We start from the raw sequence: 15748 nt of genomic DNA on the forward strand, positions 1-15748 counted from the left end.
CCTTGATAGTCTCTCTGACCAAAACTTCTCATCCACTCCTGCATGCACCTTAACCCCTTCCCTTTAAACCAGACTCCTCAGTCTCTTCAGTCCCTGCATTTGGTCAGATAACTATGGTAGGGGGCTGTCCTATGTATCATCCTGGGCTCTGCCCCTCATCCCAGATGTGATTAGTGACCACATGTGATTCAAAAATGTCCAGTCAGACAGTGATGATGGTCGCACCACTTTGTGAAATTCTAAAGCCACTGAATCGTATACTTCAGATTAAATTAACTAACTTTAAAAAATGTCCAGACATTGCCAAATGTCCCCTGAGGGGCAGAGTCATCCTCAATTGAGAACCACTGTTTCAGAGAAAAGGGAGATAGGATTTCCAAGTTCAAGTATTCTGTGTTCTAGCTTTCCCTTTCTCTCCCCACATTGCATTATAAAAACCTCTCTTTCTATATTATCACCGCATTTAGTTTCCACTGTTTTCTTCTCAGACTCCAATTCCCCATTTTTTTGATTATTCCCAAAAGAGGCATTAAAATAACAAGCCGACACTGTATACCCATGTGCTGTAAACCTAAAAGGCCTTTTGGATTGCCAGATCGAAATTGGAAGACTATTTTTCACTCGCAAATAATTGTGTAATCTTGGTCTCAAATCTGTGCTATTTAAATCACTGGAATTTTATCATGTAGTTGACAGGTAAGTTCACAGACAGTTCCGGAACTAACATTTTTGTCTTTAGGATTACTTGTGCTATTTTTACTATGTTTAGTTTTCCCCTAATTTAATTACTTCCCTCCTTGGAATTTTTAGTGAAGTATAATCTCTACTTGGTTTTATGAGAATTGGCAAATCCTGTTTTGTAATGAAATTCCACCCTCAAGCAGAGTTGAAATAAGGTTGGAAAGAAAGAGTAGCAAAAAACAATGGGATTGTTTGCATTTGTGTGTTCACCTTCAGCCATTTTTAACTGTGGTAATAAACAACCAAAAATCCCAATCCAAATGACCATGACAAAGTTGGTTTCTTGCTCACTAGTTCTGGGACATACTGCTGTCTCTACGAGGAAGGGCCTTCCAACACCTCACTCCTACACACATGCCATCTGCCAAACAGGTCTCATGGCCAAGCCCAAGAGCAGTGGGGTGTGAACTACCCGTCCCTCACAGGGATAGGGTCTGGAGAGATGCACGCAGTAGACAGGGGCAGCAAATTTTAAAAATATATGTATAATATGTATAATTAGCTTTTGCACCACAAGTGTGGGTGATTTTTGAAACATCCAGTCTCCTGGATTTGTGATGTTTCCAGCTGTGAGTACCAATGTTAATGTTTTCATAGCAAGTTCTGTGTTTTAGGTTGGTGAACAGTCTTCTTGTTAACTTATCTTTTTAACTTAATGCCCACTAACTCTTTGGGTTTTTTTTTCTTTCTTCAGAGAATTCGTGACTTAGAAGATAAAACAGACATCCAGAAACGACAGATAAAGGACTTAGAAGAAAAGGTACGTGTTCAATATGAATTTCAGTCTTTACGCTTTAGATCAGAAAATAATATGAGTTTCACTCATTGTGTTTCATTTCTTCTTAGTTACTGTGTGTCATGCCCAGGCAGGTGTAGTGACAGTCAGTATGACCCTCACTGCCAGGCAGGTGCCCACAATGCAGCAAAGGTTCTGCCTTCAGCAACCTCGCCTGGACATGTTTGCCTTTTGTGTTGATTCCTGTTCTTTTCTACGCATGTTTTCTTTACTCAGTTTCCCCTTTCTTACCTTCATTTCCTTTCTAAAACTTCATTTTGAGTTTTATGACTACTTTGCTCTTTCTTTTAAAAATCATTTTTGGTACCGTTTTGGGGAAAAAAAAAAACATTATTGTTATTCTTCACAAAAAAGCCCTTTCTTCCTGAGCTGCAGTGTCCCCTTGACAGTAAGTCCAGAAACTTAGGCTGACACATGGTAATTATGTCCTCATGTCACTTCCCCCAATGGCTGGAAAGAGTCCTCCAAGTCAACCAGCACTTTCAGGGGTAATGCATAGTAGTTCCTAAAAAGGGCATTTCAGAATGTGCATGGCCGGAGAAGGAAGAGGGTTCATACGGGTGCCAAGCAAGCTTCAGTGAGGTAAACAGTCTCACACAACAAAGAATGCTCCCACCCATGATGCCTGGAGCACCAGTGCTAGGAACACAGCAAGGAGGGCAGGAGGCTTTCTCTAGAGTTCCAGTCTGAATTCCTGTATTGCAAAAGAATGCAGCTATTTTCTAGCATCTCCCGTGGGCACCCAAGAAGAAAACAGAAAACCATCTATAGGATTTTATTCATCAAGGTTGCTTCTGTAGTTATCCCTAAATATGAGGTCATAGGGAATCGGTAAGGGCCAGTAGCCAGACCATAAGCACCTGGATTCTTATGTAGGCTTTCCATAGCTGTTTGACCTTGGTATGTGACTTAGACTTGTGTCTAAGCCTTACCGATAAAATAAGGGATGATAAAGCTTGCCCTCACCTTTTCTCATGGGTTCCATGAAGAACCATTGAAGTTACTTATGTGAAAATGACAAAACTCTGAAAGTGTTTGATTAAAAAGTATAATTTTATAAATTTCCAAACATAACGTACACATCCTCTGCAAAATTTTAAATTTGAATGGTTCTCATTTCCAGAATGTGCTATTTAGCACTGTAAGACTGAATGAGGCAAAGGTAGAGTGTCGCGAACTGAGTCTGACTTCCCAGGGTTTGGCAGGAAGACCCACAAGAGACAGGGGTTGTTCCCAGCTTCCCTGCTTGTCAGACCACATGACTGATGTCCTTCATTTTCTACATTTTTGAAGCTCCTGGTTTTAGTCATTTTCTGTGCTGACCGAAGGAGGAAGTCAGAATTAAAACCAGAAACTTTAGTTTGGTTCAGTCCCCATTCATCTAAGGAAAAACAAACTGCAAGTGGGGGGTGGGTTTTTAATATATCTATTAATATCACTCCCATAGGCATTTTCTTAATAAATTGCATGGAAATTTTAGGAGGCAAGAGGTTAAGATTATGTTCCCTGTCAGAATTTCCTGAACATGTCGTGTCACATATCTGAACTTCTTAACCATTTATGGTAATAGGGTAATGTACATGATGGCAAACAAGGATTCTTCAGCTATCAAAGCAGTATATTCCACATATAATAGTAAATTAAGCCACTTCAAAACAATCTGGTTGGTTTCTGACTGGAGCTTTGAATGAGAGATGAGGTTTGTGACACACTTTCTATTCCCTTTGCCTCCATTCTCATACACACAAGCCTAGAGAAAATGTGAAAGATCACTTACCAGAAATACTCTCTTTCTTTTCCTTGGGATACTTGAACACCTCGTGAGGGGACCTGAGATATCCTGTCTTTGTCCCTAATTTCCATGGACGCAGTATACATCACGTGATAACTACAGACAGCAGAACTGCCTCAGCTGTGCAGCTTTACCTCCTCCCGAGCACTCCCAGGGTCATCGGCTTCACTGACTCCCATGCAGAGTTACTCTGTGAGATGGGCACAGTAGATATTGGGATCCCCTTTTATGCAGACAATACAATAGCCCAGAGAGATAAACAACTGGCCTAGAACCATATAACCAGTCCATGGCAAATCAAGTCCAGAGGTTAGGGTGTCTGACTCTAGGTGCTACACTCGGCCCACCACACTGCCTGGATGAAGAATCTCATGGCCAATGAGGTGATGGGTATCTCCTGATGCCCTGAGAGGTAGCGCCGGTGTCTGACCTCCTCAGAGGAGTAGTGGAAGCCTCCCGTTCCCTACATCTTCTCCTGCTATGGGTGTCATTTTACCACTCTCCATCTTCAAGGACTGAAAAAGAAGGACAGAGTTTCTGCTTCCCAGACTAATAAAAGTCACCAATACGTGGCTCCTGGCACCATATTTATAATTTGACCATATAATTTTGCTACAGTGAAGCAAGAGTCCTATAAACAAGGGCATTACAAGACACGTGTGGATAATGTGCTCAACATGAGAAAACCATAGACAACCCTTATTCAAAGATGTTGTGGGCAACAGAATGCTCCCGAATTGTGACAACAAGGTTAAAGACAGACTCTGTAAGAGTAATCACCAAGGAAATTGATATTTGAATAAGAAGAAAAAAAAAACACAAGATCTGACTTGTGACCTTTAATAATAATTAGTAGGCAGTTGGTTATGTTCCATTGCTACATAAGCATGTCTGTCCCCCCAAGTATCTGCTTCTTTTTGAAGGTTCTCAGAGAAGAGAGACAAATCAGACTCCATTTAACTTCTGAGTCAAGAAGGAGAGAACTATCTGAGAAGCACAGAGGTTCGAACAGTATCATGCATTCATTTTCCAAAGTGTCCTCTGATGTGCAAGCCCGTTTTATACTATAGATCCTCACTCCTCCAGGGCACACCCAGGTTATGCCTGCTGCCCTGATGTAATTACTAATGGTGTCCCCATTTCTACCTCAGAAGTATCCCATGGTAGATGATTTATCATATCTTTACCTTACATATTAATATTCTTCCTGCTCTGCCTTACTCCTAAAACCTGTCACATTAACCAAACAGTGATAGCCTTAAGAATAAATGTATGCTCTGGTCATATTTTTGTATTTTTGGTAGACCCTGCCACACACTAACAAGTAGACTGTAGTATGGACTGAAGTAGGACTTGGGAGGGCTAACCTCCAGGCTTTATTATGCTATAACATTACAGGCAATTAGACTGTTGACTAACTCTTCGGTACTTATGTTTTTCATTTATAAAATTACAAGCTTAAATCCATTATCTATTAGACCCCCTCAGGATTCCAAGATGTATGAGCTGATGTTAGTTGACTCTGGTTATTCATCGAATTATTTTGTCAATAGATAAGTAAAACATACAGTTTTTTTTTTTTTTTAAACAGAAGGTACTTGGTGTGTATGTGACAAGTGATCAGACTTGAGCAAAGTGGAAAAGCTTGAGGTTTTGTACGACATGAATGACAGTACAGAAATTTTCAGATTTACATAATCTTCTTCTTTTTCTTCTGCAGTTTCTGTTTCTATTCTTGTTCTTCTCTCTTGCCTTTATTCTATGGCCTTGATGTCAAGGTGCCTCTTAAAGGTAAGATTGCATTTAATTCTCAAAATGTGGTTCTAAGAGGTATGTGATGAGAAGGATGCTACATATAGTTACTATTCCCATGTTTGTTTGTTTGTTTGTTTGTTAAAAAAAAAAAATCCACTTAGTTTGGTTAGCTTAAATGCCATAAAATGAGAAAAAAAAGTCACTTGAAACTGATGTAACATTATATGTTGACTGTGCTTCAATTAAAAAAAAATAAATTAGAAAAGGGAGAAGCAGATCCAATCCACTTGGGTGATTATGAAAGAAATAAAGGAACCATCAAGTATTTTGGAAATCAAGAATTTTGTTCTAGTTAACCATATTGCTTTGGGAGGTCATAATGTCTATGGAGCTCAGTGTTCTCATCAGGCTTCCATTATGCAGAAGGAATGGCTTCCCTGTCTGCAAAATGAAGAAATTTGAGTTTATGTTTAGTATCTCTTCCAACTTAAAAATTCTGATCCTTTAAGTCTAATAAGCTAAAAATGACTGATTACTCTTAACCCTTTCTCTCCATCTGATTTCATCAGAACTCAAAAAAGCAGGCTGTTAAGTGAAATTGGATCTTCTTTTCAAATAAGATCATTTTCAATGTCAGTTTAGAAAAATAAGAGTTTTATTATTACTAAATTATCAAGTCTATGTCTCACGAATACATGTATAAATAATCTTGGACACTGATTCCCAGAGCTATGAAAAATAACAGATCCCAAGGCCTTACTTCTAAGTTAATGCATCAGGTTATTAGAGATGGAGGTGAGAAGGAGGGTGGGAGAGGTGGAAAGCAAGGAATAATCTGTGTCTTTAACAAGCATACCAGGTGATTCTGATGTCTACCCAGGTACAGAAACCACAACTCATATTAACAGTATTTAAAAATGAGGAAGGGTCAGGTGCTCTTCTAAATCCGGGTATCACGATCGGTGGCAACTTTAGTTTTCCTATTGTATTATACAGGGATCTTTCCTGGACCTCATATTCTTCAACATTTTCTATAGCAAGTTGAAAAATAAAGAAGAAACACTTTCTCTTTCCATGGGTATCAACTCTGTTACCTAGATGTGGTACTGACAAGCAAAAGTGTTTTAGCACGACCTGTTACAAAGGAGTTGAGCAAATATGCCCAGGAAGTTTATGTCCTCATATAATCAACCCTCTGGCTTTATTCTATCTTCCAAAAGATTTACTATTCTGACTGATAGCCATCCTGTTTGGCAGTCAGGATGGTAGCCTTGCAGAACATAAGGAAGAGGACTGAGGCTCTGAAATTGAGTAAGAATAGGAGTGCCTGTGTGGCTCAGTCAGTTAAGTGTCTGACTCTTGATTTTGGCTCAGTTCTTGATCTCAGGGTCATGAGATCGAGCCCCACATGGAGCCTACTTAAGATTCTTTCTCCTCTCTTCCTCTCCCTATGTCCACCCCCCTTCCTGCTTGCTCACTGTTTCTCTTAAAAAAAAAAAATTGAATGATAATATAAGAAAAAATGGGTATGATTTTCTAGGAAAGGGTAGAAATGGCTAGAGTGTGAGAAAATGAGTAGCCCTCCCCAACCAAAAATAATAAATAAATAGGACAAAGTTTAGTGGGACCCAAGTACTACCCAAGTAGTTGAGGGAAGAATCAAAACTCGAGAATACTGATTAGAAAATGAGTAGGTCTGAACATTCACATCAATCAATAATGGCTAACACTTCCTTGCCCAGGGCTGTTCTAAGCAGTAGACTTAATGACCCTCACAACACCCCCTGTAAAGTCGCTGCTGCTTTTTTTTTTTTTTTTAAGATTTTATTTATTCATTTAAGAGAGAGAGAGAGCAGAAGCAGGGAGGAGGGGCAGAGTGAGAGGGAGAAGCATACTCCCCGCTGAGTAGGGAGCCAGACGCAGGGCTCCAGGATCCCATGACCCTGAGATTATGACCTGAGCCAAATGCAGATGCTTAACCGACTGAGCCATCTAGGCACCCCCAAGATCAAGGGCTGCTTTTACTTCTTTCTTTCACAGCTGGAGATACACCAACACAGGACTTTCCCAAGGAAATAGAGCTACAATCAGCAAGACTGGCATTTGTACGCCAACAGCCTCGATCTAGAGGCTCTTAGCTGCTTAAAAACCACCATGCTGCCGCACAAAGGAAAGAGGGCATTTCTCTCACATTGTGAGCGCCGTTGGTGATCATGTATATCAACAGTCAGGGTGCAATGTGGGTAGTACTGCTTGGCTAGTAGGTTTTGAAATTATAGTGTGCTCATCTCTCTATCTTTTTCCATTTTTTGTGACTCTGAGGGTTGTACAGGATTTAATTTGCTTTTCTTCCAGAGTAGCACAAAACTGCCACTTAGTAATTATCTGTTGAATGAAGAGTCATGATTATAATTAATAATAATACAGCAAATTAATGTGATGGTCAATCTGGGGAGTTTAAAATAGGTATAAGAAAATGAGTAGTTTAGAGTTACAGCTTTGAAGTTGGATAAACCGTTATGTTTGGATCCTGCAATTTACAAGCTATGTCATGGTAACTTTAATCCACCTGAGATGAGGTTTCCTATTCTGTAAAATGGTTATATTACCTACAACTTGGTATTATGTTGAGGGAACTAAATGCAATTATACATATAAAAGACTTACCACATTGCTTGGAACATAGTTCATAATCAGCAACTCTTAGCTATTATTATACAAAAATTTAGCACCACATTTACTGAATTTGTCAGTTTATAACTTTGATATTATAACTTATAGGGGCACTTGGGTGGCTGAGTCAGTTAAGTCTGGGACCTTGGTTTTGGGTCAGGTCATGATCTCACAGTTCTGGGATAGAGACCTGCATCAGGCTCTGCACTCTGTGGGGAGTCTGTTTTTCTGCCTCTTTCTGGCCTCTGCTCCTCCCCCCACTCATGAGTGCAGTCTCGCTCTCTATCTCCTTCTCTAAAACAAAGAAGTCTTTTGGGACACCTGGCTCAGTTGATTAATTGTCTACTTTTGGCTCCTGTCATGATCCTGTGTTCCTGAAATTGAGCCCCACGTTAGGCTCCCTGCTCAGTGAGGAGTCTGCTTCTCTCTCTACCTCTACTCCTCCTCCCTACTCAGTGCTCTCTCTGTCTCTCAAATAAAGAAATAAAATATTTAAAACAAACAAACAAATAAAGTCTTTAAAAAAAAAGAAATGATAGGGGCAGCTGGGTGGCTCAGTGGTTAAAGCTTCTGCCTTCGGCTCAGGTCATGATCCCAGGGTCCTGGAATCAAGCCCCACATCAGGCTCTCTGCACAGCAGGGAGCCTGCTTCCTCCTCTCTCTCTGCCTGCCTCTCTGCCTACTTGTGATCTCTGTCTGCCAAATAAATAAATAAAATCTTTAAAAAAACAAAAACAAAAACAAAAAAAACTTGAAAAAAAAAAGGAATTATAACTTCTAGCATTAACAAGTATTTTACCAACTAAACCAGAACAAGTAATTTCCTTTTTGTCTCCTCTTTTGAGGAAGTATTCTAGATTTAAATAAGATGACTGGAAATTGATCAATGCCACTTTTATCTCCAAAGCAGATGAAGGAGAGATAGGAAGAAGTAAGGAAGAAAAATGTTTGGCTCTTTGGCAGGTAGTAAAGGTGTACTGCACATAACCATAAAAATATTTTTCCTACTAAATTAAGGATTTATATTCTGCTCTTAAACCCAAGACTCACTTAAATTATATGTAAAGATACCTTCCTTGAAGTGGAGCCACTCGTGCTTTTTTTTTCTTTTCGCAGTTAAATTACCTAAGTCATTTTGTTGGTGATCTAGAAGCTGCCGAAGGCTCCCAAGAAAGCACCCTTACTGCTCTCAGTGGCAGCTAAATGCAGCTGCACAGATTATATCAGGACTTTAATCTTAAGCAGGGGAACCCCAGGTAGTTTCAGAAGATACCATCTGTGCATGCATTCTGTAGATTTATTCTAAAATAAATAGCGTACCACAAATTCTTCCATGTCAGTTATACATGGAGACAAAGGAAAGAAGAAAATGAGAGGAGTACAGAAATAGCTATCATCAGGTTATTGTTACATCCAGGTTATAGTGACCCACTGAAAATCCTCTTCTTCTGAAGAGGAACATGTTAATGAAGAACATACCAGAATCAACTCTGTTCATTATGCAGTTTGGAAGACCAGACCGAGAACAGGTGATCATGATTTTTCATCTACATACCGTTGTTCGTTTTTAATGACCCTAGTGTCAACCATGAACACTTGAACTTGATAGTTCATTATTTTCACTTCCTGTCTAGTAACATAATACAGGTTAAAAGACCAATAATACTGTATTGTTGTTCTGATTTTTTGAAAAAAAGACTTAAAAAATAAATACTGTGGGTGCCTGGGTGGCTCAGTGTGTTGAGCCTCTGCCTGCAGCTCGGGTCATGGTCTCGGGGTCCTGGGATCAAGGCCTGCATCGGGCTCTCTGCTCGGCGGGGAGCCTGCTTCCCCCTCTCTCTCTGCCTGCCTCTCTGCCTACTTGTGATCTCTCTCTCTCTCTCTCTGTCAAATAAATAAATAAACAAACAAACTGTATTATAAAAACAGCCATAGCAGGGCCTGGGTGGCTCAGTTGGTTAAGTGTCTGCCTTTGGCTGGCATTGGGATCTCTGGGTCCTAGGATAGAGCCCACATCAGACTCCCTGCTCAGTAAGGAGTCTGTTTTTCTCTCTCTCTCTCCCTCTGCCCCTCCCCACTCTCATTCTCTCTCTCTTAAATAAATAAATAAAACTCTTTTAAAAAGCCAGCTACGGCATGCCTGGGTGGCTCAGTGGGTTAAGCCTCTGCCTTTGGCTCGGGTCATGATCTCGGGGTCCTGGGATGGAGCCCCGCATCCAGCTCTCTGCTCAGCGGGAGCCTGCTTCCCCCTCTCTCTCTGCCTGCCTCTCTGCCTACTTGTGGTCTCTCTCCGCTTTGTCAAATAAATAAATAAATTTTTTTAAAAAGCCAGCTACAACTGATTAGTTACAAATTCTCCATGAAAATATGCAAATGTTTATTTCTTATTACATTTATATTTTTTCAATCCCTCCTGCGAAGGCCTGGGGGTAGCCTGCAGAAAATAAATGGCAATATGACTCTACTATATTTATTGTTTGAGATGGAAAATTTTGTTCCTTATTCTCTTATATTGTTAAGAGATAAGATGAATCATTGTATGCCAGTTAGTCAGTCTTTCTTTCCTTTTTTTTTTTTTTTTAAAGATTTTATTTATTTGACAAAGAGGAAGAGAGTACAAGCAGGGGGAGGGACAGAGGGAGAGAGAGAAGCAGATTCTCCACTGAGCAGGGAGCCCAATGTGGGGGTTGATCCCAGGACCCCGGGATCATGACCTGAGCCAAAGGCCGATGCTTAACTGACTGAGCTACCCAGGCACCCCAATCAGTCTTTCTTTATGTAGATATATTTATTAGTCTTCATCTAGTCATACTGAGGTTGTTTCCCTGTCTTATAGATTAGACTATTAAGAAAGCATAGACTAGGGCTTATGCTTTATAGATCTTTGTATGTTCAAGGTCTACAGCAGTGCCTTCTATATACTAAGTGCTGAACACATTTTAAGTTGACAGGTGGACTGAAGGCTAGACAGATAAATGAGTAAATGGTTGGGTAAATGACTGAGAAAGCAGATTTGTGACATGTTAGGTCAGAGCCCTGGATAGTATGGGACTATAATAATAAGATGGCTATATGATTTGTTCTTTATGTGTCATTGGAGAATAAGTTGAAGAATGAGTGAACAGGGGTGCCGGGGTGCCTCAGTCGTTAAGCGTCTGCCTTCAGCTCCAGTAGTGATCCCAGGATCCTGGGATGGAGCCCTGTATCAGACTCCCTGCTGGGCAGGAAGCCTGCTTCTCCCTCTCCCACTTCCACTGCTTGAGTTCCTTCTCTTGCTGTGTATCTCTCTGTTAAATAAATTAAAAAATAAATAAAATAAAATCTTAAAAAAAAAAAAAGAGTGAACAAAGGAAAGAATACATGAATAAATACATTCTCCCCCAACTCCCTGGTGGTGATGTCCTACTCACCTGGCTCGGTGCTTCTTCTCTAGACGCTCTTATAATTCACACTCCACATGGCAGCTGAGTGAATTTTAGGAAACACAAATCTAACCATGCCCCCTGCCTGGGAAAGCATCATCATTAGAGTGAAATCTCATTCCCTTAATGTGCCAAACAGAGCCCAGAATGGTCTAACTGCAAACAGCCTCTCAGGCTTTCTCTTGCTCTAGAAGCTTCTTTGATGAGCCTTAGTCCCTTCTGCCTACTGCAGGGGTTTCCCCACGCAGTCCTTGTGCACACAGTACTTTCAGCCCTGCTTTATCTAGTAAACACCTACTCACTTATCCTTCAGATCCCAGCTCACCTGTGACTCCCGCAGGCAAGTCTTCCTTGATTGTACTCCCAGACAAATTTTACATGCATTTGTGTTGTTTTGGTTCTTGTTGTTGTCATTTTTCTCAATTAATGCCCGTATTCCTCATTGTGTCCAGGTTCATGAGGGCAAGGACCATACATGTTTTATTCATCCTGTAACCCTAATGCCCACATAGTGCCTAGCTTGTATTGACAATCCATAAATATTTCTTAATGATAGTTATGATATTATGGTAAAGAAGAGAAAGAAGACATCTGTTTTGTGGTTGACAAGTGCATTTCATATCTATTATTTTATTTAATAGAGAGATCCTACAAAATAGATACTATTATGCCTCTATAAATATTAATTTCTTAATATAAAAGATTAGCAAGTGATAGCCTCTACTATTTCTCTAGGGATTAAATGACATTATATAAGTAAAGCAACCAGTATGGTACATGGCATATAGAAAGACTCATTAAAAGCCAAGTTCCTAGGACACAGTAAGCATTCTGTCTTGGATCATGCATTATGAGATGTGCTTCTGTCCACTTGGAATGTCTTTCCCACATAACCATCAACTAGTTAATATCCATTTGTCCTACCCATGTCAGTGTAAAATCAGTGACTCAGGGAAGCCTCCTCTGATCCTCTGACTTCAGTTTTGTTTAATTTATCCTTATGTCTTTCCCACTAGGATTCTCTTAACCCAACTACCTAACAGGATCAGTTTCCTCATCTGTAAGATGGAGGTAATAATAAGAGCTACCCTTTATTGACTATTTTACTGTATGATAAATTGTATATGAGGGTTAGGAAATGAAAGGTATCAGGAAGACCCTTAGGGGTCTGGATGGTACAGTTTGTTGGGTGATGGTGCCCTTTACAGAGACCTCAGAAGCAGGAAGAGGGAGTGACTGCTGTCCAGGATTTGGGGTTCTTTATGATAACTAGGGATCAGGAGGTAGCTACAGTTTGTGACTCAATATACCTCTAAATATGTGGCCCATAAAGGATCAAAACTATAGCTTCTAGCAGTTAGAAAACCCTAAAGAATAGTGAACATAAGTAGCCTGTCCATTAAACCCAACTCATATTTGATAAGTGTCATCTGTGAACCAGGCAGTGTAGTAGGTACTTGGATACTGGAATCACAAGTCAGACATGACATCACTGTGCTCATTCACTTATGGTCTGCTGGCATGTAGTAAACTCTCAGAAATGGTAGCTGCAATCGCTGTGTGGCAGAGGAGGAAACTAAAGCTCAGTGATGTTAAAGCAACCCACTCATAGGAATTCCTGAGGTTCTGTCATATCCCAAGGGCCTTGTCAATCAAAGGCGAGTGTATGTTCTCTACAGTTTTTGTTACAGTGTACCTTTGGTTCACTGAAAACTGGTCATTGATGGTGGACCATTGGATAGGACTTCAGTTATTCACAATGCCCATCTGAATAAATGTGGCTCTGTTCCTAGTTCCTTTACAGATTCTCACTGTACACAAATTTAATATTCTGGGAGACTGCCCTTCTGTGTTTACATATTTATTCTATCCATACAAATACACATACACTGTATGTATTTTATATGTACATATATTATACACACACAAACACACACTTTAAAGCATCTTTTATGTACGTTAAGATCAGTTTTCTTCTCTACCAGGGAATATAGGAGTATTACAGTTGTAGCCAGTTGTTTGGGGCTCTTATCTCAGTGGGATGTAAATATGAACATAATTTATTTTTCTCAAAACATGGCTTTCACTCAGGTTCTAATTTTCCTCTTATTCTTTAATAAATCTCAAGCTGGCTCCCCAGTTTTTCAGTTCTTAAAAGTCTGGCTCAGTTTAAAATTCAACCTCAGATTCTATCTAATCTCATTTCTTCCCTATCCCAGGTGTAGGACAGATTCATGATCTGGCTCTAAGAGATCTCTCCCTCTTCCCTCTTCAAGGCTTGGTTCTCCTGGAGGGCAGGGAAGAGGCAGAGGGAAAAGAGTACATGCCTCTCAACTTCATTGACAGTGCTTGTGACTCTCTCCCTGGTGGTTGATGCTTTTCTCTGGCAGTTACCAGTGCTTGATGTCCTTTCTATGAGAGGTGATGAAAGACTGGCCATTTGGGGGAACGTATGTGTGAGTTCTTCAGAAGCTGTGCAGGGTGTACCCACAGCAGTATTCCCTGACCCAAGCCCTTCCATTGCTACTCTGGATCTCAGCACTTGTGCTCCTAGCCACAGCATCTTGTTGGGAAGGAATCTCCTGCCCCTATCTCTGCCCCCCCATCCCTCTCCAGTTCTCTGCCCAGATAGACAAAGAAAGATTGCTCTGTATTTGAACACTAGAATGTGAGTCTCATTTGTGCAAGTACCAGCAGTCTCTCCCTCCTACATCTAACCCACTGTACTTCCTTCCCACTGGTCCTCCTCTGTGACCCTATCACTCTTTCATTCATGTCTAATCTAGTCTTTAGGAGCAACATGCCTCTGCAGATATGAATTCCAGATATTTCTGACTGGTGCTAATGTCAGGAATTCTTTTGAATCTTTCATTTGCCTTTGGTTGGTGGACTGGAAATCTCCTGGGGTACTAACTGCATTGCTTCCCACCACTTTGGATATTGATCACTATTTCTGCAGCACCAGTAAAGTCCTACTAGAGAATGAGTATTTTTGTTTACAGATGGAGAAATGAAGGCTTAGAGAATTGAAATAACTTGTCATTGGACATACAGTGTCCAAAACTGGAAATCCCAGTTTTCTCCATCCATGTTATTGAGGCTCTAAAGGCCAAGTCTTTGAGCAGCACATGATAGCACATCCTTTGTGCCATCTCTGGCTTTTGGGGGGAAGACAGTATTATATCCTTAACATCTATCCAAGTTAAAACTCAGACACAGAGACTTAGGGCTAGGAGTTCTAACTGGTATAGTCCAGGGAAGTACCTTTTCAGGAACATCTCTGGAGCCAGTTAAGAAACCCATATGGCATACTTCCCAGGGAATCCCCAGGTCAAGACCTCAGAGTGGAGAATACCTGCCACTGGATACAATTGTTGAGGAGGAAATATGACATAAAAGTAAGTCACTGGAAGGCATAGATAGACAAGACCTACTTTTAAAAGAATTTTATGTTTTGTAATTTTATATTTAATTTTGGGGGTATGATCATTCATGTGAGCTTCTAAGGTGTTGTCTTAGAAGGCCCCAGAAGTAAAGGCTACTATGATAATTGCTTATATATCAGGCTGCTTACTATGAAATAAGACCTGTTCATCACTTTCCATGCATATATAACCCTTGAAATAGATTGTTCTCTTTTCTCACTTAAAATTAAAGGGATTGAGTTTAGAGACTTCGTTTATGTAACTTGGATTAGATAGTAGAGCTCAAAGAGGTGGTAAAGAATAATTTTTTTTCCTTAAAAAAAGAATTTTTTTCCTGCTTCAGCTAATGACAGAAATGATGATTTAAGAATTTTCCCTCTGTTTTTCAGAGTAACCGAAAACACGGATAAGACCCCAGAAAGGCAAATGCTTCTAGACCTTCAAAGATGGCAGAAATGTTTACAACAGTGAGAGGGAGATCAAAAGCTAAGAACTACCCTGTAGCCAGGACTACAACTGTGTATTTTAAAGCCATTATTCAAGGTTTCTTACTTGACAGTTCCCACATGACCCTGTTGAAAATCTACAATATATGCTGCATTTAATGAAACATGTATATGTCAAACCAGAAGAAAAGAACTATAAACGTATATTGTGTAAAGAAAAAGTTCAGCAATGGAAACAGTTTCAGCAGATCAAGGAAAGATGTGTCTTGGGCATGGAACCAAAGTTACAAAGAAACACTCTCCCCCTGCTGTGCAGGGGGATCATTTTAATGTAACACCACACCCCATGGAAACACTAGTCCTGAAATAAACATTTTCAATAATCAAAACAAAGGAAAAAACAAGGGCGGGTGGGGAATGAAGCACGAGGAATACCTATGAGGAGCTATTTACAATAAAATGTTTCATTTGAAAAGTCTGGTTTCTTACTACAGGGATTTGCTTTTTGTCTTTATTGTTGTTTAAAACTCAGGAACAGAGCCGTCTGCAATGTGAATGGGAAGGAAAGCAGTTTCCCGTTTGTTTCTCTGCAAGAGGTGGAGCTTGTGGAATGCATTCCACAGAGGACAGATGAGAGTGGACCACAGTGACCCCCCACTCAACTGGCAACAAGGCAGAGGACCTAGGCGAATGTAACA

General features: G+C 40.3%; 1 protein-coding gene across 12 annotated transcripts in view; it reads left to right on the plus strand.

Annotated features, from left to right (window-relative positions):
* The window catches only part of JAKMIP2 (janus kinase and microtubule interacting protein 2), a 163821-nt gene extending 148293 nt beyond the window's left edge, over positions 1 to 15528 (plus strand). For 5 of the 12 annotated variants that reach the window (XM_032850643.1, XM_032850630.1, XM_032850658.1 and 2 more), the window contains 5 exons: positions 1436 to 1501; positions 4253 to 4331; positions 5050 to 5120; positions 14499 to 14577; positions 14994 to 15528. In XM_032850643.1, the coding sequence (XP_032706534.1) occupies positions 1436 to 1501; positions 4253 to 4331; positions 5050 to 5120; positions 14499 to 14570 (288 nt within the window). In that variant the 3' untranslated portion in view covers positions 14571 to 14577; positions 14994 to 15528. Of the gene's footprint in view, positions 1 to 1435; positions 1502 to 4233; positions 4400 to 5049; positions 5121 to 14498; positions 14578 to 14993 lie in introns of those variants that run through there. The other 7 variants (XM_032850672.1, XM_032850687.1, XM_032850648.1 and 4 more) reach the window with 6 other exon arrangements.
* Positions 15529 to 15748: the final 220 nt, after the last annotated feature.

The sequence above is a fragment of the Lontra canadensis genome, unplaced genomic scaffold (assembly GCF_010015895.1).
Source record: "Lontra canadensis isolate GAN:19392208 unplaced genomic scaffold, GSC_riverotter_1.0 scaffold4, whole genome shotgun sequence".
NCBI classification, from domain to species: Eukaryota; Metazoa; Chordata; class Mammalia; order Carnivora; family Mustelidae; genus Lontra; species Lontra canadensis.